Genomic DNA, 17,497 nt, shown 5'->3' on the forward strand with positions numbered 1-17,497 from the left:
TCTGCCTCTCTTTAAATACCATTTCATTCATGAGAGTTTAGTAGCCCTCCCACTGTAAACCGTCTCTGAACTTCAACACCTTTGTGGATTAACCTTTTTTATGGCATCTAGCCTTTTGGTCATTTTAAATTAATTAATTGGTGTGTGTGTGTGTGTTAGTTGCTCATTCGTGTCTGACTCTTTGTGACCCCAGGGACCGTAACCCACCAGCCTCCTCTGTCCATGGAATTCTCCAGGTAGGATTACTGGAGTGGGTTGCCATTCCCTTTTCCAGGGGCTCTTGCCAACCCAGGGATTGAAGGGGAGTCTCCTGCACTGCAGGTAGGTTCTTTACCACCCAAGCTACAAGGGAAGCCCGTGTGTGTGTGTGTGTGTGTGTGTGTGTGTGTGTGTATAATATATATATATAGGCTGTGTTGAATCTTAGTTGAGGCACTTAGGATCTTTGTGGCATGCAGGATCTTCCATTGTAGCACACAGGCTCTTCGTTGCAGCACATGGGCTTCTCTCTCATTGTGGTATGAGCGTCAGAGTAATTCAGTATTTGCAGTGAGCAGCCTCTCTAGTTGAGGCAGGCAGGCTCAGAAGTTGTGGCATGCAGGTTTAGTTTCCCCACAGCATGCCGAATCTTAGTTTCCCAAGTAGGGATCAAACCTGTGTCTTCTGCATTGGAAGCTAGATCCTTAACCACTGAACCACCAGGGAAGTCCCTAGTCTATTGTGTTATATTACTTTTATATTACTGTGACTTTTCTTTGCTTATTCAGTTTTTACTTTCTGTTTCTTTTTTCTCTGTGTCTTTGTCTGTTGGCAAAACTTGAAGCTTCTTAGGTTGTTGTATTCTGCCTATCATTATATTCACAACAGTATCTAGGATACTTTTCTAGGGCAATAATTGTAACCCATAAGAGTTGTTGAATTAAATTGAATTGCTGGGGACTTCCCTGGTGGTCCAGTGGTTATGAATCTGCCTACAATGCAGAGGATGTGGATTTGATCCCTAGTTGAGGAACTAAGATCCCACATGCCCTGGAGCAAATAAGCCTGTGAGCTGCAACTACTGGGCCCATTTCCTTTGGAGTCCGAATGTCCCAACTAGAGAGTCCGCATACCACAAGGAAATATCCTGCAGGACGCAGTGTGTGCTGCAACCAAGACCCACTAAATGCAGTCAAATAAATAAATAATTTTAAAAATTGAAATGCTAGGACACTTTTCTATGTATGGCTATTAAACTGAACCTTTCCTAGAATTGGTCAAGAATAAATCTCCAATATTAGTATACTAGAAAATTGTCTTTATGACTGGAAGAGTCAATCTATTTGACAAATAAATGCTGGTAAGTTTACAAAATATGTATTGCTAGAAAATAGTAACCAGATATCACAGACACATTGAGTTATGACTGTTCTACAAAGCTAAAAACTTGATTTATATGAATGACACATAGGATTTAAAGCTTATTCAGAGTCTATAAAACATTGAAGGAATGTTCCAGACTTTAGGCAGATTTTTAAAACAGAAAGGGTAAATCTTGCATGTTTGAATAAAAACATGTATTATGCAGTTTCTTTAGCCTTTTAAACAAAAAATCAAATCAACTTTGAACAAATATTGTCAAGTAGTACCAGGAACAACTTTGCTTTTTTAATTCATTATTATCAGGCTTCCCAGGTGGCTCAATAGTACACAATCGCCTGCCAATGCAGGAGACACAGGTTCAATCCCTGGGTTGGGAAGACACCCTGGAGGAGGAAATGGCAACCGACTCCAGTATTCTTGCCTGGAAAATCCCATAAACAGAAGACCCTGGGGAACTACAGTCCACGCACTAATGAAGAGTTAGACACTATTAAGCACACATGCATGCAGTCTTTTATAGGCTTCCTGATTCTCTAAAGTTTGTGTCCATTTTTTCTCATCTCTCCTGCCCATATGATTCACATTATATATTTTCTTCTTAGATTATTAAAACGAGAAGAAAGTTTCACATTCATTCCTCGGTCCCGTGAAGAGCTTCCAGACAACTTTCCAAAAGAAATCCCTGGTATCTGCTATTTCCTGGAGGTAAGAACTGGTCCTAAGCAGCCAAAGCCTTCTCTTTCTTCATCGAAAATAAAAAAGGTTTCCTACAACATTGGCACTATGTTCCTCCGGGAGACAAGCCTCTGAGACCTGCTGCAGATCAAAGACTCCTCCAAAAAGCACAAGCCCAGAACATGGGTCATGACAGGAGAATGAAGAGAGAGATTTCTCTTTCACTGCTTTGTTGAGAACAAACAGTGGAATTTCTGTTATGTCAGGCAATAATCCTGGAAAAAGATGGGTTATGACTGTCAATAAAAAACCTGGAGAGCAAGGGGGCAATGTATTCGTTCTTATGAGTGATTTAGGTCATATATATATTATATATGTATAATACATATATATGTATTTTAATTAATTACAAATGTGGGGCCCATTCAAAACTAATCAACAGTCCATGTTTTCTTGTTTGTCACACATATAGGTATCTTTATATATTTGTATTGCTTTTGAAAGCCAGTTTTGATTATATATTCCTACATTTAGTGAGTTGGTATGAGAGGAATATTTTCTAATTTTGTTTTTCTGAGCAGACATTTCATACATATATCTTGGCAGTGTGGTAAACTTCCCAGCAGGAAAAACTGTAACTGCAAAATATTTTAGGGATATTACCTATTTTTATACATACCTCTATATAATTTCATGCAGCACTAGATTTTTCAGAATATGCTACTGTATAGTTGATACATTATATAATTCTAACTTATAAGTTAAATATAGTTTCACTTAGACTTAAACATAACCTAGCATTTCAGATGCCAAGAAAGCATTGTATATCTACTTAGTAATTATATCTTTTAGATTTCATTAATGTAGCACAGAATCCAAAGGAAATGGAATTTCCTAATAGCAAACGTATGTATCTGTAACCAAGATTAAAGATCTTTTTGCTATTTTCTAAGAAATATCAGTGAAAATAAAATGCTTTGCTACACTGGACCCTTTCAACTTAGCACTTCTAAATATACATAGTTTTTACAATATACTAAATTATAATAAACAGCATCCTACTAAATGACATGTAAGTCTCCCCTTGCCCTGTCACCTTCTTCAATGTATGCTTCCAAAAGGCTAACTGCCACACTTGGGGATAAATTACTGAACACTGGCATTAGTGAGAAAGAAGTGTAGGTTATTTTGCCAAGGATGTTGTTTATTCTTGCATAATAAAAACAAGGGAAAATGTGCTTTATGAATTTGAGATTTTTTACTGTTCTTCCATAGTTTATTTGATGTGACTTTTAAGTTCAGTGAATCACCTTCATTAACACTGAAGTATGCCTAACCTTCATACTTAGTAATCACAGTAGTTACAAATAGGCTTCCACTGCATGTTCTGATTAACCATGCATGCAAATATTATTCCAGACTCACCCTGAAATTAGGAGCACAGTGTGTCCACAATTTTCCTAATTTGGTTCAGATATAAAAACTAAGTTTCTCTTCAGTCTAATTAGTTAGAAAGTGTTGTTTCCTTGAAACCTTGTGGTGGCCAATTTCTTACTCCAGTAAGTATATTCATTGGTAGCTTATGTCTACTAAATAAAACACATTTTTCTGTTTAGGGTTTTGACTGCATTATGATTTGCTTATCACATAACTCAGTTAAGGAATATATTAACTAGTGTCCAATGTAGTCTGTGAGGATTAATTAGTGTTTTCAAGCTCCCTAAGTATACAGCTAGTACATACTTTTAGATATGCAAAATATTTGTTATAATGGTTATCATTTTTTAATTATTGAACTCTGTCTCTCCTTGGAGCATAAGAGGACACTAGTGTAACACTTTTCATGTGGAGATAGGACCTAGATCCTGAACTCTCGGAATCCTTGCCTGTCCCTCCACTCCTTGGATCTAGGTCTCTGTTTTTAACCACATCTGAGCAAGAAGGCCAGGGTGTTTATAGGAGGCTGTGGAGGCAGAGGACAAGGTGCTCTCATGTGAATAATTACTCACGAAATAATTTCTTTAGTGGCATAGAAGATTAACTCACTTCTTCCATAGGGAATAGAGGGCAAGCTTACAGTCAGTGTAGAAAGAATAGGCTCTGGGAGCACTTTAATCCTCCTGCTGAGACTAGGAAATGCCTTAGCTATGCCAGTGGTCTTCTTATAGCGCAGGAGCATGCGGAAAGAACCAAACTCACTGAAGTCATTTATGCTTATTCTGCACAGTCACTTAAAGCATATTGTGAAATAGTAAATTGTAAGTATTTTAATCATAACCAATGTGTTTTGTGACCATAAGGCTGAAAGGGACTTCCAAGAATCATCCGATCTATTTCTCTGCTTTTTGTAAAGATTTGTCTAAGCAACTATTCTAAACATATGGTTATTTTCTCTATACTTAAAACTATCTGTGGGAAGCATATTTTAAAAGCATCCTTGACAATCTACTTCATTATCTAGTAGTTGCTGATAGGGCTTGGGATAAGAATTGTATATATTCAATTTGTGAGAAGAATAAGCTCTTTCTTAGTTTATATGATTTTACTTAGAGAAAAGTAGCTATTTACGTTGTCACAAATGTCACAATGAAGAATATGCCAGAGATCTATTCAATATCACAAACAGGATGTAAACTACATTTTTCATACAATATATATCTTTGAAGATATAGTCTGAGGCAATATTCTGATCTATCACCATTTTTCCAACCTAGTACAGCTGACTTATTGTAGCTACACTCTTCCTATATGTATTTGCAAAATATGGTATAAAATGGCAATTCATTCTAGCTGCAATCATAGAATTTAGAGGCTGTGAAAAAGCATTATATTTTTATGTGTCCTATAGAGTACAATACATGTATCCTCCATTAGCAATTGTGATTGTAATAATGGGTGGCATTTGGTTTTTCATTTGACAAATATCTCTACAGTATTTGCATGGACAAACTATTACATCCATCATGTGTTTTAGTGTGGCAGATTGGAAGGAATTTAAATGAATGTCCCTTTAGAAATCAAGTGGTATTAAATTGGGGAAATGGCTTTATCCACTCTAAAGGGGATACTTTAAGGGAAAAAATGGCACCTATAGTCCTCTGTTTCAGTATTCTTTCAAGCAACTGGTTTGAAGAAGTTACTTTATGACTAGCCATCAGTACCAAACCTTCATGTTGGCATCAATACGATTTTAATGGAATGTCATTGTTTACAAATAAATGAGTTATATAACAAAGCCAGAAACCCCCCATAAGTACCCAAAACCTACTGTACAGTATGTGCTTTGTGAACCTTAATAAATAAGTAACAGCCATAATAAAAAGAATAATGCTCAATGCCTAAAGAACACATATAGTTGGGACTCTTGACTGTGTAGTGTTGAGTAGAGATGGGAAGGAAGAAACAACTTCTAGATAACAGTTTAGTCCAACTGTCTAAAATCGGCCTTGATACTCATCTCTTCTCTTAAAAATTTAAAATATTTTTATTTCCCTTTTAATGTCTGATTATGTGTGAAATCCAGTGAGCTGTGTATGACCAACAGTGACTCTGAGACAGGCACTGATGGCCTAAGACTTGAGAGTGGGTTTATGGGGGATCCAGTGCTTCAAGTATGTATTCTCAATATCTCACACTTTTCTTATCTAGTAACAATAGTAGCAGGAGCATAGCGTTTTAGTGTCAAAGTGCAAAGTTGTGTGTCTCTCCAGGAGCAAAATAGAACAACTTAAACAAAATCTCATTCACAAGTCTTAATTTGGCAAATTCCTCCAAAGAGTTATAGCAATAAAGCAAAATTAAATTGATGGATAGAGAACACAAAATCACAGAGAATTTGGAAAACTGCCAGGATGTCTTTTTCTACAGAATCATACTGATATTCGTTGAAATGGTATATTTGATATCATGAGGTATAAAGAGGGAGCTCAAGATTATGAATGTCATTAAATATATTTATTGAAGATTCCTTGTCTTCCTAACTCAAGGCAAGTTTGTGGATTATTAGAGAAGACAGTAAAACTTCTATTTGTAGGTTTTTGTCTGTATGCATTTTCAGCACAACTTAACCCATGCCCAGATCCTCTCTTACTCCATGCTGTCATTGGAAACCATCTTACCAAGTCAAGTTTGGCTCCATCAAACCCCATTTTCTCTGTACCTCTGAACCTAACATGGCCATAGAAACAGTTGCAGGTGCCTATTTTAGACAGATTGGAAGATACACAAAACTCCAGGCCCAAGTAACAAAGCACATATCAAGTGAACTAACCATTCTTAGTTGAGCTGGAGCATTGCTTATACCTGTAGCTTCTTTCTCTGCTCTCTTCAAAATACAATCTGGCTCTAAGCACTTTGTGCAATTTCAATAAATGTTCCTTCAGAATGAATTACACGTGGCTCTGAATAGGCTCTGGGTGGCACCAGATGTCTTTCAGCCAACAATACCTAGAAATTCAAGTCTAAGACCTAAGCCCTATATTATAGCCTGGGTATTTCTCTTAGATTATACCCTGATGCTGGGAAAGATTGAGGACAAGAAGAGAAGGGGCAACAGAGGATGAGATGGCTGGATGCATCACTAACTCAATGGATATGAGTTTGAGCAAACTCAGGGAGATAATGAAGGACAGGGAAGCCTGGCATGCCACAGTTCATGGGGGTAACAGAGTCGGACACAACTTGGTGACTGGAAAACTATAGCAGATCTTCAGCTACAAAAATTATGTCATTTCAGAGGCTTCCATGAGCATATCTTATTAGATGTAACCTGAAAAACACAATGCACGAGAGGCTTAATTGTTAAAGTGTAACATACTACATTCTACATGATGATTCTTTAAGGGTTGCTCTTAATATGAATACACTTAATTTACAACCAGCTGACTTACCATGTACATAAACTGTGTTTACATGATTGAACGAATTTTACTGTAAATGGATAAACTGACTGCAGCTGTGGACTCAGTTTCACGCTCCTCCTGGTCTTGAATGAAGAACAGACTGATGTTATATACAGACTAACATAAATTTTGTCAGAGCATTTTGAGACCGTGTGCAAAATTCCTTATACTTGATTCAAAAAGTTGAAGCCTGAGTATTATGTTACCTTTCTGTTTACTTCCTTCTTTTGTTCCTTTTTCCTTTCATAAAAGTCATTGCTCCTTCTTTTCTTTCTTCTTCCTTTCATAAAAGGTCATTGATACATTTCTAAACAGGAAGAATCACAGCTAATCTTATGTTATAGAATAGTTTTAGTTTTATAAAGTAATAAACAATGTGCATTTGTGTGCACTGAATGTAGATATTACATGAGTAAAAGGAATGACATGTTGGAAGGACTTGGGATATAGAGAAGTCAAGTCTGTGTCTTTATTTCTGTTGTGCTGTGACACGCAGACCACAGCTTCAGCCACGTGCCTCATTGGCAGTTCCATCCTTACTAAGAAATGATCCTGTTCAATGTTTCAACTCTTCGCTTGGCAGTGTCTGACTGCCTTAGGAAGCTTTTAGTAGTGGTAGTAGTTTAGTCACTAAGTCATGTCTGACTCTTGTGACCCCATAGACTGTAGTCTGCCAGGCTCCTCTGTCCTTGGGAGTCTCCAGGCAAGAATACTGGAGTGGGTTGCCATTTCCTTCTCCAGGGGATCTTTCCTACCCAGGAATCGAACCCAGGTCTCCTGCATTACGGGCAGATTCTGTACCAACTGAGCTATGAAGGAAGACCTGAGGAAATTTTAGGGACACAAATTACTGGGCTTTACCTTTAAAATTTGGATTCAGTAGGTTTCAGGTTGAAGGCCTAGGAATCTGTATTTAGAAAATCACTCTAGGTTATGCTAATATACAGCCAGATTTGGGGATCATTGAAGAATATTCAAATAATCCCAACTACTAGGAATAAATACAAGCTGACTGAGATAGAAATATATTATTTTATTTGTAGTTATTTTGAAAAGCAAATGCTCCAGGTTTCATAGCATTATTTCTTTCACAAGTTTTAATTTTTCAGCTTTGGTTTCAAATTTATAGTCCACTTTTTGAGCATAAGTCTTCAAATTTATTATAGACTTAAGTCAATACTGATAAGCATGAGGGATTAATATTGCTCACTATTAGGCATTATAGACACAGTAAGATTTTCTTAGAAACTGCCAGAGCTGTGCAGAGAACATCACAATATTTGCTGACCCTTACCACCAAGATATGAACTATGAATGTTTTGACAGAGAAGTAAATGTCAAAGTAACAGCCTTACTTCTGAATGCTTTGGTTTTTATGTTCTAAAACATCACCAACGTGATGCTTAGTCTCACTCTGTACTTTTCACATGGAATCATACATTCATCTAAAAATTATTTCCTAGCAATATTTTATAACAACCTTTAAGCAATAATCTAAGCCATGATGATGATGATGTATGAAACTTGCATTCCTATGCAAGTTCAGGGAAAGAGAGACATGTCTTACATAAGCAATAATATAAGTAGTGTGGACTTTTAAATGATATTCACCATTCTACTACAGCAAGATGAGCAGCAAGGGATAGATAAAAAATTATCTGAGCAGGTAACACACTTAATCTCTCTCATAAATTCTTCATTTTCACACATGCTATGAAGTAATTGATATGTTCTGATCAGATTGTTTCTGATATATAATTATTGATATCTATCATAATATGATTTCTATTCCTCTGAAAGCATTGTGAATGTTTTGTACCCAGATTTTCAGATCTCTGTAGTATATAATAAATAGACGTATTGAAGTATAGATAAATGAGCAAAAATATAGAATGGGTTGGATGAACTAATTGAGAGTGTAGGCTTGGCAAAAATATAGATACACCTTGGGATAAGGTAATTAATTCAACTATTGGTTTTATTAGGTCTGATAAGATGAAAGATTAAAGAGTCATTTTCACGGTTTTCTGTGATACTGAATGTTTAGTAACTACAATAATATTTTGGCTTTCAGAATGTGATTGGTTGAAATTCACCTGTAGTATAATTTTAAAATGTCTGAAAATTATTGTGTAATTATATTTTAAATAGCCTGTACTTTTCATTTGACAATTACACTAAATCTCACAGGCTTCATAATGATTAATTCATATTTCTATTTTCTTAAAATATAATTTTAATCAGATACAGCATGGTTAATAATAATCAGTCCTTTAGTAGTTAAATTGTTCCTCCCTCATTTAGAATCATGTATCAGGATTACAATTAAAGTAACAGGTAAATTTATGATACACTGAGGTACTTCTAATCATCTGATTATTATTTAGCAAAATCATATAAGGTCAGAATCCATTCCTAAGCCTCTAAATAAGAATGTTGTTTAGTCATTAAGTCATGTCTGACTCGTTGTGACCCCATGGACTGTAGCCTGCCAGGCTCCTCTGTCCATTAATTACAGCTTCTATTATTGTCTAGATGGATAAACTCCCTTATAATCTTGAATCTGAACACAATTGGAATCGTGAGTGAACTTGCTAGTATTTTACCTTTCAACTACCAACATCAAAGCTTAAATTAACATCCTCCTACACACAGTTTATAAAATTCCCCTATAAAAATTAAACAGGGTGTGTTGAGTCACTGGGAAAGTTGTTTATTTTTTCCTACTGAGAAAGCATTTGATGATCATCTTCTAGTATATCATTGGAAGCTTATACCTTAATATGCTTTTGATAATAAATAATAAAAATATTTGAGTCCACTAAAAAATTACAGTGAATTTAATTTCCTCAGTTATGTAGTTGCTGATCAGACCACTCTTAATGTTAGACTTAAGTACTATTGCTAATTATTTGAAAGCAGAAGAGATAAGAAAAACTAAATGGTGAGCTTAAGTAACAGCTTTTTTCTAATTCTTTTGATATATATTTTTTAAATAAAGGAATTGGTTTATATTTAATCTTCCTCTGTGGCCTTTTGGCTAGTTGGAGATAAAGAAGGGATTCTACTAAATGAATTTTTACTGTGGGCTATTAAGTGTAATTAACAAGTAGAACAGTAATGTATTAATTGGGATAAAATCAGAATTCTGCAAAATTGTTTCCTCACACTCCTTACTTTTTTTGAAGACAGTTCTTCCCATTTTGCTGCCTGGCATCAGACTCAGTACACAGGGACAGATGGAGGGGTGGGATGAGCAGGAGCTTAGGTGAGATTGGTTAGAGATTGAACTTTTTTCTTTGTGAAGGTATACATACTCCTAAAGGGAGGCAGTTTTCATAATAGACACATGTGGTTTAGTGAAAGCCAAATGATTTGCTCATTTTTATTTTAAAAAGAAAATAGAAAAAAATCCTTCATGAACTAATTTCAGTTTTCTTAGGAGATAGTGACAACCTCTTAGCAGGGGCACACATCTGTGAAACTGGAATTAGAAGCTCACAAAGCTCTATATAGAGACTCTGAAGGTGGTACATAGAGCTAGTTTTGGTTACGATGATTCAGATCAATGCAAGTGTCAGAATATCTGGACTTGAGGAGCAAAGAAGAAAAAATACCAGATCAGATCAGATCAGATGTATATCACAGAAAGCCTGTGAAAATTAGCACAAAAGACTATTTGTGTTCAAGTAATACTAAAGCAAAATATTTTTTTTCCTTTTATAACAAGCCTGGTCGAGCTAACATTCAGAGAGAAGAATACAATTTGATTTTGTACTTCATTTTTGTTGTTGTTCTGACATTATAGAAGTTATATCATTCCCTAGTTGGAAAATCTAACCACAAAGATAAGGAAATATTTATTCTGTGTAGTTACATCTATATAATGGCTTGGGGGATCTATACTATATTCTATATTCTTCTTCACATTGCTTTCAAATTGGGCTTTAGCTGCAAGCAAAACAGGTGATCAACTTTAGAGGAGATAAAAGATTTTATGACACCAGGCCTTTCCATCTTAGGCCCAGCATCCTCTCTGGGATGCTCCAGAGTCCTGGAGCTGGGGAGACAATTACCTCACAACATTTGATGATGTTCTGAAGGAGAGATGAAGGTGTACTCCCAGTCTTTTAAAATTAAATGGGTTAGATAGTCTCTAAACATCATTTCAAGATGTTTCACTTTACATGAAGCTAGTTAATTCAAGCAGAGTTTGTTTAGAACTGAAATTTTAAAAGGAAGAAACAAACCTGAGCAATTTTTAATCAGAATTATTAGACTGTTTTTTAAATTTATTTTTAAGTGGAGAAAAATTGCTTTACAATATTGTGTTGGTTTCTGCTGAACAACAACACAAATCAGCCATAAGTTTACATATATTGTCTCCTTCTTGAACCTCCCTCCCTCCCACCAAGCCCCCATCCCACCCCTATAGGTTGTCACAGAGCACCAGGTTGAGCTTCCTGTGTTAAAAAAAATAATTTAGGACAAAAAGTTGCTGTCTTGAAAGCCAGGTTACTTATAGCAAAATTTCAGAATGCTAAAGATTTTTGAAAGTTTTCTAAAGGTATGAAGTGCTTCAGCACTGAGAAAGAAAAAGATAACAAAGAATTACAAATCGCATTTCAATTTTTTTCTCTACGTTTTCCATTTGTTGCAAGAAAGAAAGATGTAGAAGATGTCATAAATGAGTCAAAGTTATTAATTTTGGCAATGAGCTATGGTTTGTAAATTTGGCAACATTCTTTTACTTAAAATAATAAGCTGTTTTTAATAATATGAGGGTTAAGGGTAACAGTCAAGTATACTATATTCCCATTCATCTATATATGGATCTAGAGCAAAGTATCTCAACTTCTCAGAATAAATCTAAATGAAAAATAATTTATGTTCAAAATTTTGAACAATAAATATGTTATTCTATATGTTTTATGACTAACAAGAAGGTATGCATTTCTATACTTAATTAAATCTCAATTCCTAGAACAATTCTATTTTTATTGACTCCCAAGAAGCTTTCCTTTATGGTCAATATCACTATCGCTGAAGGCTGGCAGGAGAGTATGAGATGATATATAATACCTGAGACTAGGATGATCTGCACCAATTATTTCTATAAAATAATTAAAAATCTGCCCCCCCCCAAATTTTTAAGCTTTTTTTTTAGTTCAAATCTCCATAGTTAAAGAAAACTCCATGTTGGAGTGGCCAGATGTTATCAACATGAAACCTCCCTCTCCAAATTTTATTGATATAAATTACCAGGTTAAAATCAGATTGGCTTGAAGTCTCAGATAAATTGTTTTTTTATTATTTGACTAGAAAGTGTTATCAAGAATAAGAAATTTTAAAAAAAAGAATAAGAAATTTATTCTTATGTTAGATTTCATTCTAGCAAAGCACGTATAGATAAACTGGATGACTATAATTATCTACAATAATTCAAGGAATTAAAAAAAATATTTTTGCTCTTGTTGTACAAAGATAATTACTAGTGAATGGTAGCCAAAATTATTATTCTTATCCTTTTAATTTGTTTCAAGTATGTTACCAGACGATTATAAAATCCATCCCTTTCACTTGTTATGCAATTCAGTGACCTGAAACAGTTGGTACTCATTGCTTTTTCTTTTAATCCTTAAAATACTTTTTTTCCTGTCTAAAGAAAAATTCTCCTACTAAAATGCAAATGAATATCTGACTATAGGAAGTATCCCATTTTACTTCAGCTGGACTGCAATCAAAAAAAAAAAAAAAGACACTTACATAGAAGATTACAAGAGACAAAAATCACTTTGCCTACATTAAATTGCCTAAATAGCTCAACCCTCTTAACTTAGAAGAAAGTTGAAGATAGATGGGAAGACTAACTGATTATAGTTTATTTTTAAAACACTATTAATGCATAACAGAATATCATGAAATTCAGCATGTCAAAATTTTGATCAAGAAACAGGAAATATGCTAATCAGAATAAAAAGATTTAAAGAAAGAAATAATCTTGTTTTATATGTGCCCATCAGTGCAGAATTTGGGAATATTTGGTACTATGTCTGTAATCAATATTTGCATTATGATCTAATTTAATATTAGCATAGTCTTTATGCTGATAAGAAACCATGCAAGAGTCCAAATATCAAGTGTGGCTCTAACTTGAGTAAACAGTAGAGTTTGATGTTACTTCTGAGTAAGATTAGTTATGAATGTGAAATGAATGGCTGTATCTATAGGTGTTATGTGCGGTAAAATATTTGGGCTCAAGTTTGTCAGCATCCCTAGCTTCTCTTTTCTATCTCTCCCTCCCTCCTTTCCTTCCTTTGATCCCTCCCTCTTCCTCTCACCCCTTCCTTCCTTCCTTCCTTCCTTTTTTTCTTTTTCTTATAAAGTATGTGAAAAATAATATTTTATTATTATGGTTGAGATTGCTTTTTCACTTTCACATGATGGGACACTTTGTGAATTCATGAGATAAGGAAAAGAAGGTGACTGTTCAGATACAGACCACTTGGGTATAGAAATGATTGAGACAATTGGGAACTTGGCTTCTATGACATTTCATCAGTTAAGACAAACATGAGTTTTTGTTTTCTTTTTAAAATGCTCTTCTTTTATTGAATTTTAACACGATTTCAAGAAATATCAGGGTGACCCTTTTTGGACAATCTCCTCCTACAAACATCTTAATTTGAAAAAATCCTCTTGTTTTCAAATGGTAAATCTTTCCTTGGGTACCACACTGCTAAAGATAAAAATAGAAAAGAAGCTTCTTATACCTATAGGGAAATTTTTTTTCAAAAACGACTTCCCAGGTACCACTTGATTTTGTTGGCTCTTTGTCTAGAGATGACGGATACACTGTCTTGCTTCCTGTATACTCTTCTGTAACTCAGTTTGACATAGTATGGTGTTTGGGTTCTTTTTGGAGGGTTTGAAAATGTTTGCTATCAATTTCATGTCTACTGTATTGAAAAAGTAATATGTATTCCAAATTTCTTAGCTCTATGCCTTTAAATTTTGGCATGTATTCAGATGTTTATAACCATCATTTTGAGTTATTCACTAGAATTAACAAATTACCATAATCTTAAGTATAAAAACACAGGTTGGACCATTTTATGGTAGTTATATTGAGGGATCAATTATTTACAAATCCCAATCCAAAACCATTTTTTTCCAGGGAAATTCAGTGATTTCTAGCAGATAATATGATTCATAAAGGAAAAGAAATAAAACGTCTCATTTAAAGGAATAATGAGAAAGACAGAGAGTATGTTCTTCTATTTTAGATATCCCTAATACCACAATAATTTGAACAAGTCTTGAACAAGATTTAAAAAATATTTAATCTCTAAAACTGAAAATTTTATTAATTTTTTGTTGTGTATTAATATTACATTCAAGCTCTTTAATAAGTTTTCTATGTGCCATACATTTGTTTGTGTTCATTAACAGCAAATTATGTAGAAATGATATAGCTATGTTTTCTCTCTGGAAAGATTTGCTTCAGTAAGTCAAATACCTTTGAATTTTGGTATTTATTTCTCATTTGAACTTCATTGAACACCTCAGGGATCTTCTACTATAACAAATCAGGTAATCTGTCAAAGGAAAGGGTATGAAAAATTCAGAAAATTTAAAACTTCAAAGGGAAGAATTTCTATGTCAATCAATTTTTATTTATTCCACATTGATATTTATTTATTTTGAAATTGTGAAAAAATAGGCAGCTTCCATATAAATTGACATCTATGAAAATGCAAATTTCTTTCTTCCTATATTTTTCAGTGTTAAGAAAACCTTTGTCTTGAAATGATAGACCTTAATACTTTTTTTTTTTTTTTTGGAAGAAATATGACCTTCAGTATCTTTGTCATTTTTATTTGTTGAGGGAAATGTTTTCAGTAATGAATGTAAAAATAGAAGAAATATGGTTGAGGAAAACAGATGAAATATAAGATGACATTTGAACAGCTGTGAGCTACAGTCCCATTTTCTCCCTCTATTTTGTTGCCTCTTACTGAATTTATATTGAAGGCCCAGACTGGCAAAAATAACAACTACTAGTCATTGTTTCCTTTTATTATTTAGAAATAAGCAAAAATTATTCCAACTATGTGGAAATTGATTCACATAATAATGGCAGCTTATTACTACTACGAAAGTCAGGTTAAGTTCAAATAGAAAAACAGTTCATGGGCAAAACCACTTTTTGATTTTCTTAGAGTTGAATTAACAGCTTTTTCTTTAAAAAAAAAAAAAACTTCCTGAAAAGTTTTCCTTGGACAAACTGTAATTTTATAACTGCCTTTAATCACATTATAATTTTGGTAATCAAGTGACAAAGCTGTCTCATTATGCTTTTAAAATTTATCAATTAAGTGCATTTTAGAAGAGATCGGGCATGTTCAGGGTGGTATGGCCATAGACAATTAAGTGTATTTCAGAAATAATACATATCATTCTTCATTTCAAAATCAATCTACCTGAATTCTGACACTTCAACTGTGAATAGCCATTTTACCAAGCCAAAGGTTTTCATTTCCCTAACAGTATTTAGATAAAAACAAAACAAACAAAAATCTGCCTGCTCATTTTAATGTGTAAGTAGCCAATGCGTTTCTATCAAACATTCAAATGCTATACAAATATAAACAGGTTTCCCCAACCCACTTAATAAAATCACATGAGTATATTGTGCTAGGCCTTCATTCAGTTCCTCTGCATGGGGTAGGTTTTACTTAACCAGATAACAGAATTGTTTTAATGTTTTGTCCAATTCATTTGCTATAATCTTATGTGTCTAAATTTTTTGTTTGACCTGTAATGTAAATAGTATTTTCCATTTGCTATTTTATTATCAAATTATAATTTGTAAATCATTACTTTTAAAAATCTAGTTATCACAAACTTAAATTGCAATGTCATAAAATAATACTAAGATATATACTAATATATTCATAGGGCATGGTTAAGTTACATATGTTTTGAAATGTCAAGCTATTTTTGAATTTTAAAGATGATTGCATCCTTTAAACATGTAGCATTAATTTTAAAAGTTTGTTTGGTGTTTCATATTATATTTTAAGGTATTTTTTCTTTACTCAATAGTACAAGTTTAGAGAAGCTTTCTGATTGAAAGGATGAAATATGTCTCATTTCACTAGAAGTTTAAGAATACTAGTGTGTGTAAAAGTATGTAAGCACTTATAGGATTCTAAACGTCCTTGCTTTTGATGTAACACCACTTTTTATTCATTTGATTGTGCTTATTTATAGTTATTCTAAATCGTGCATGATGTAAATAGTATGTTTCATTATATAAAATGTCTTTGTATTTACAGACCAAAAAATAAGATAAATTTGTATATGAAAAATCAGTGATTAAAAATTTGGGATTCTTATAAAACAAAGTAGAAATAACAGTTGTGTGTTATATTTACATAATTCATTACAAAACTCTCTGTTTAAACCAAACATTTATTTACCTTATAAGTCAAAACTGTCACTTATAAAATATTTAAATCAATAAACAATACCAAAACAGACAAGTCTATAGATCCTTCTTAGTGTATTTTTTCATACCATGCCTGACAATGACTTAGAATATGAATGAATAGTAAATGAAAGAATGGGGAACCAGTAAATGAGTGAATGGAGTGTTCACAATGTGTTATCATTTTGACTAAATATGATGCTACTGACACAACATCAGGCAAGGCCAATTTTTAATTATTTTTATAATATGAAAACTCTCCTTAATTATTAAATATCTTCCAGAACTTCAGTGTCCACAGTACTGGAGAGAAGGCTTGGGAGGGAAGGTTGAGAGGAAAGGCAGTACTCTTAATTTGGTCTTTGCCACAGGACTCTGTAAACTGAGGAGTTTTATGGGTCTCCAATGCTTGTTTCAGTCTTATCTTTGTCTTACTCTTTTCCAATCTATCTCCTTTTTTCTTTTTTCTATTTTTCTTTTCTTTATTTTGTTTTTGAGTGCAGAAGTCATTAGCCTCTCCAAATTCTGTGTGCAAACTACACAGTTCTGTCCTAAACTTAACTCCTTCTCTTGGTACTTTATGAAATGCAAGACGAAGAAGCCAATACACAGTATTCTGGCTCTCCATGTTACCAAATTCTTATTTGGCTGCTTGCCACTCAAAATCCAATAATTTAAGGAGCAAGTGTCCATAGAAAGGAAAGATGCTTTAATCAGAAAAGTCTGCAACTTGGAGAGATGGTGAACTCATTTCCAGAAATCAACTCCAAGGATTCTGCTCAACCATGACAGTCTTTAAAGAAAAAAATGATGGAAGGGAAGAAGCTCAGTGAATCACTGAGGCAGGGTTTGGGGTTCTTTAGTATATAGAAAAGCAGAGACATCACTTTGCTGACAAAGGTTCCTATAGTCAAAGCTATGGTTTTTCCAGTAATCATGTACGGATGTGAGAGTTGGTCCATAAAGAAGGCTGAGTGCCAAAGAATTGGCACTTTTGAATTGTGGTGCTGGCAGAAGACTCTTGAGAGTCCCTAGGATTGCAAAGAGATAGAACTAGTCAATCCTA

At 34.0% G+C, this 17,497-nt stretch overlaps 1 protein-coding gene across 2 annotated transcripts in view; it reads left to right on the forward strand.

Annotated features, from left to right (window-relative positions):
- GUCY1A2 (guanylate cyclase 1 soluble subunit alpha 2) overlaps positions 1-16,493 on the forward strand; it is a 600,412-nt gene extending 583,919 nt beyond the window's left edge. For both annotated transcript variants that reach the window (XM_061440208.1, XM_061440207.1), the window contains one exon: positions 1,965-16,493. In XM_061440208.1, coding sequence (XP_061296192.1) covers positions 1,965-2,172 — 208 coding nt within the window. In that variant the 3' untranslated portion in view covers positions 2,173-16,493. The remainder of the gene's footprint in view (positions 1-1,964) is intronic.
- Positions 16,494-17,497: the final 1,004 nt, after the last annotated feature.

The sequence above is a fragment of the Bos javanicus genome, chromosome 15 (assembly GCF_032452875.1).
Source record: "Bos javanicus breed banteng chromosome 15, ARS-OSU_banteng_1.0, whole genome shotgun sequence".
NCBI lineage: Eukaryota > Metazoa > Chordata > Mammalia > Artiodactyla > Bovidae > Bos > Bos javanicus.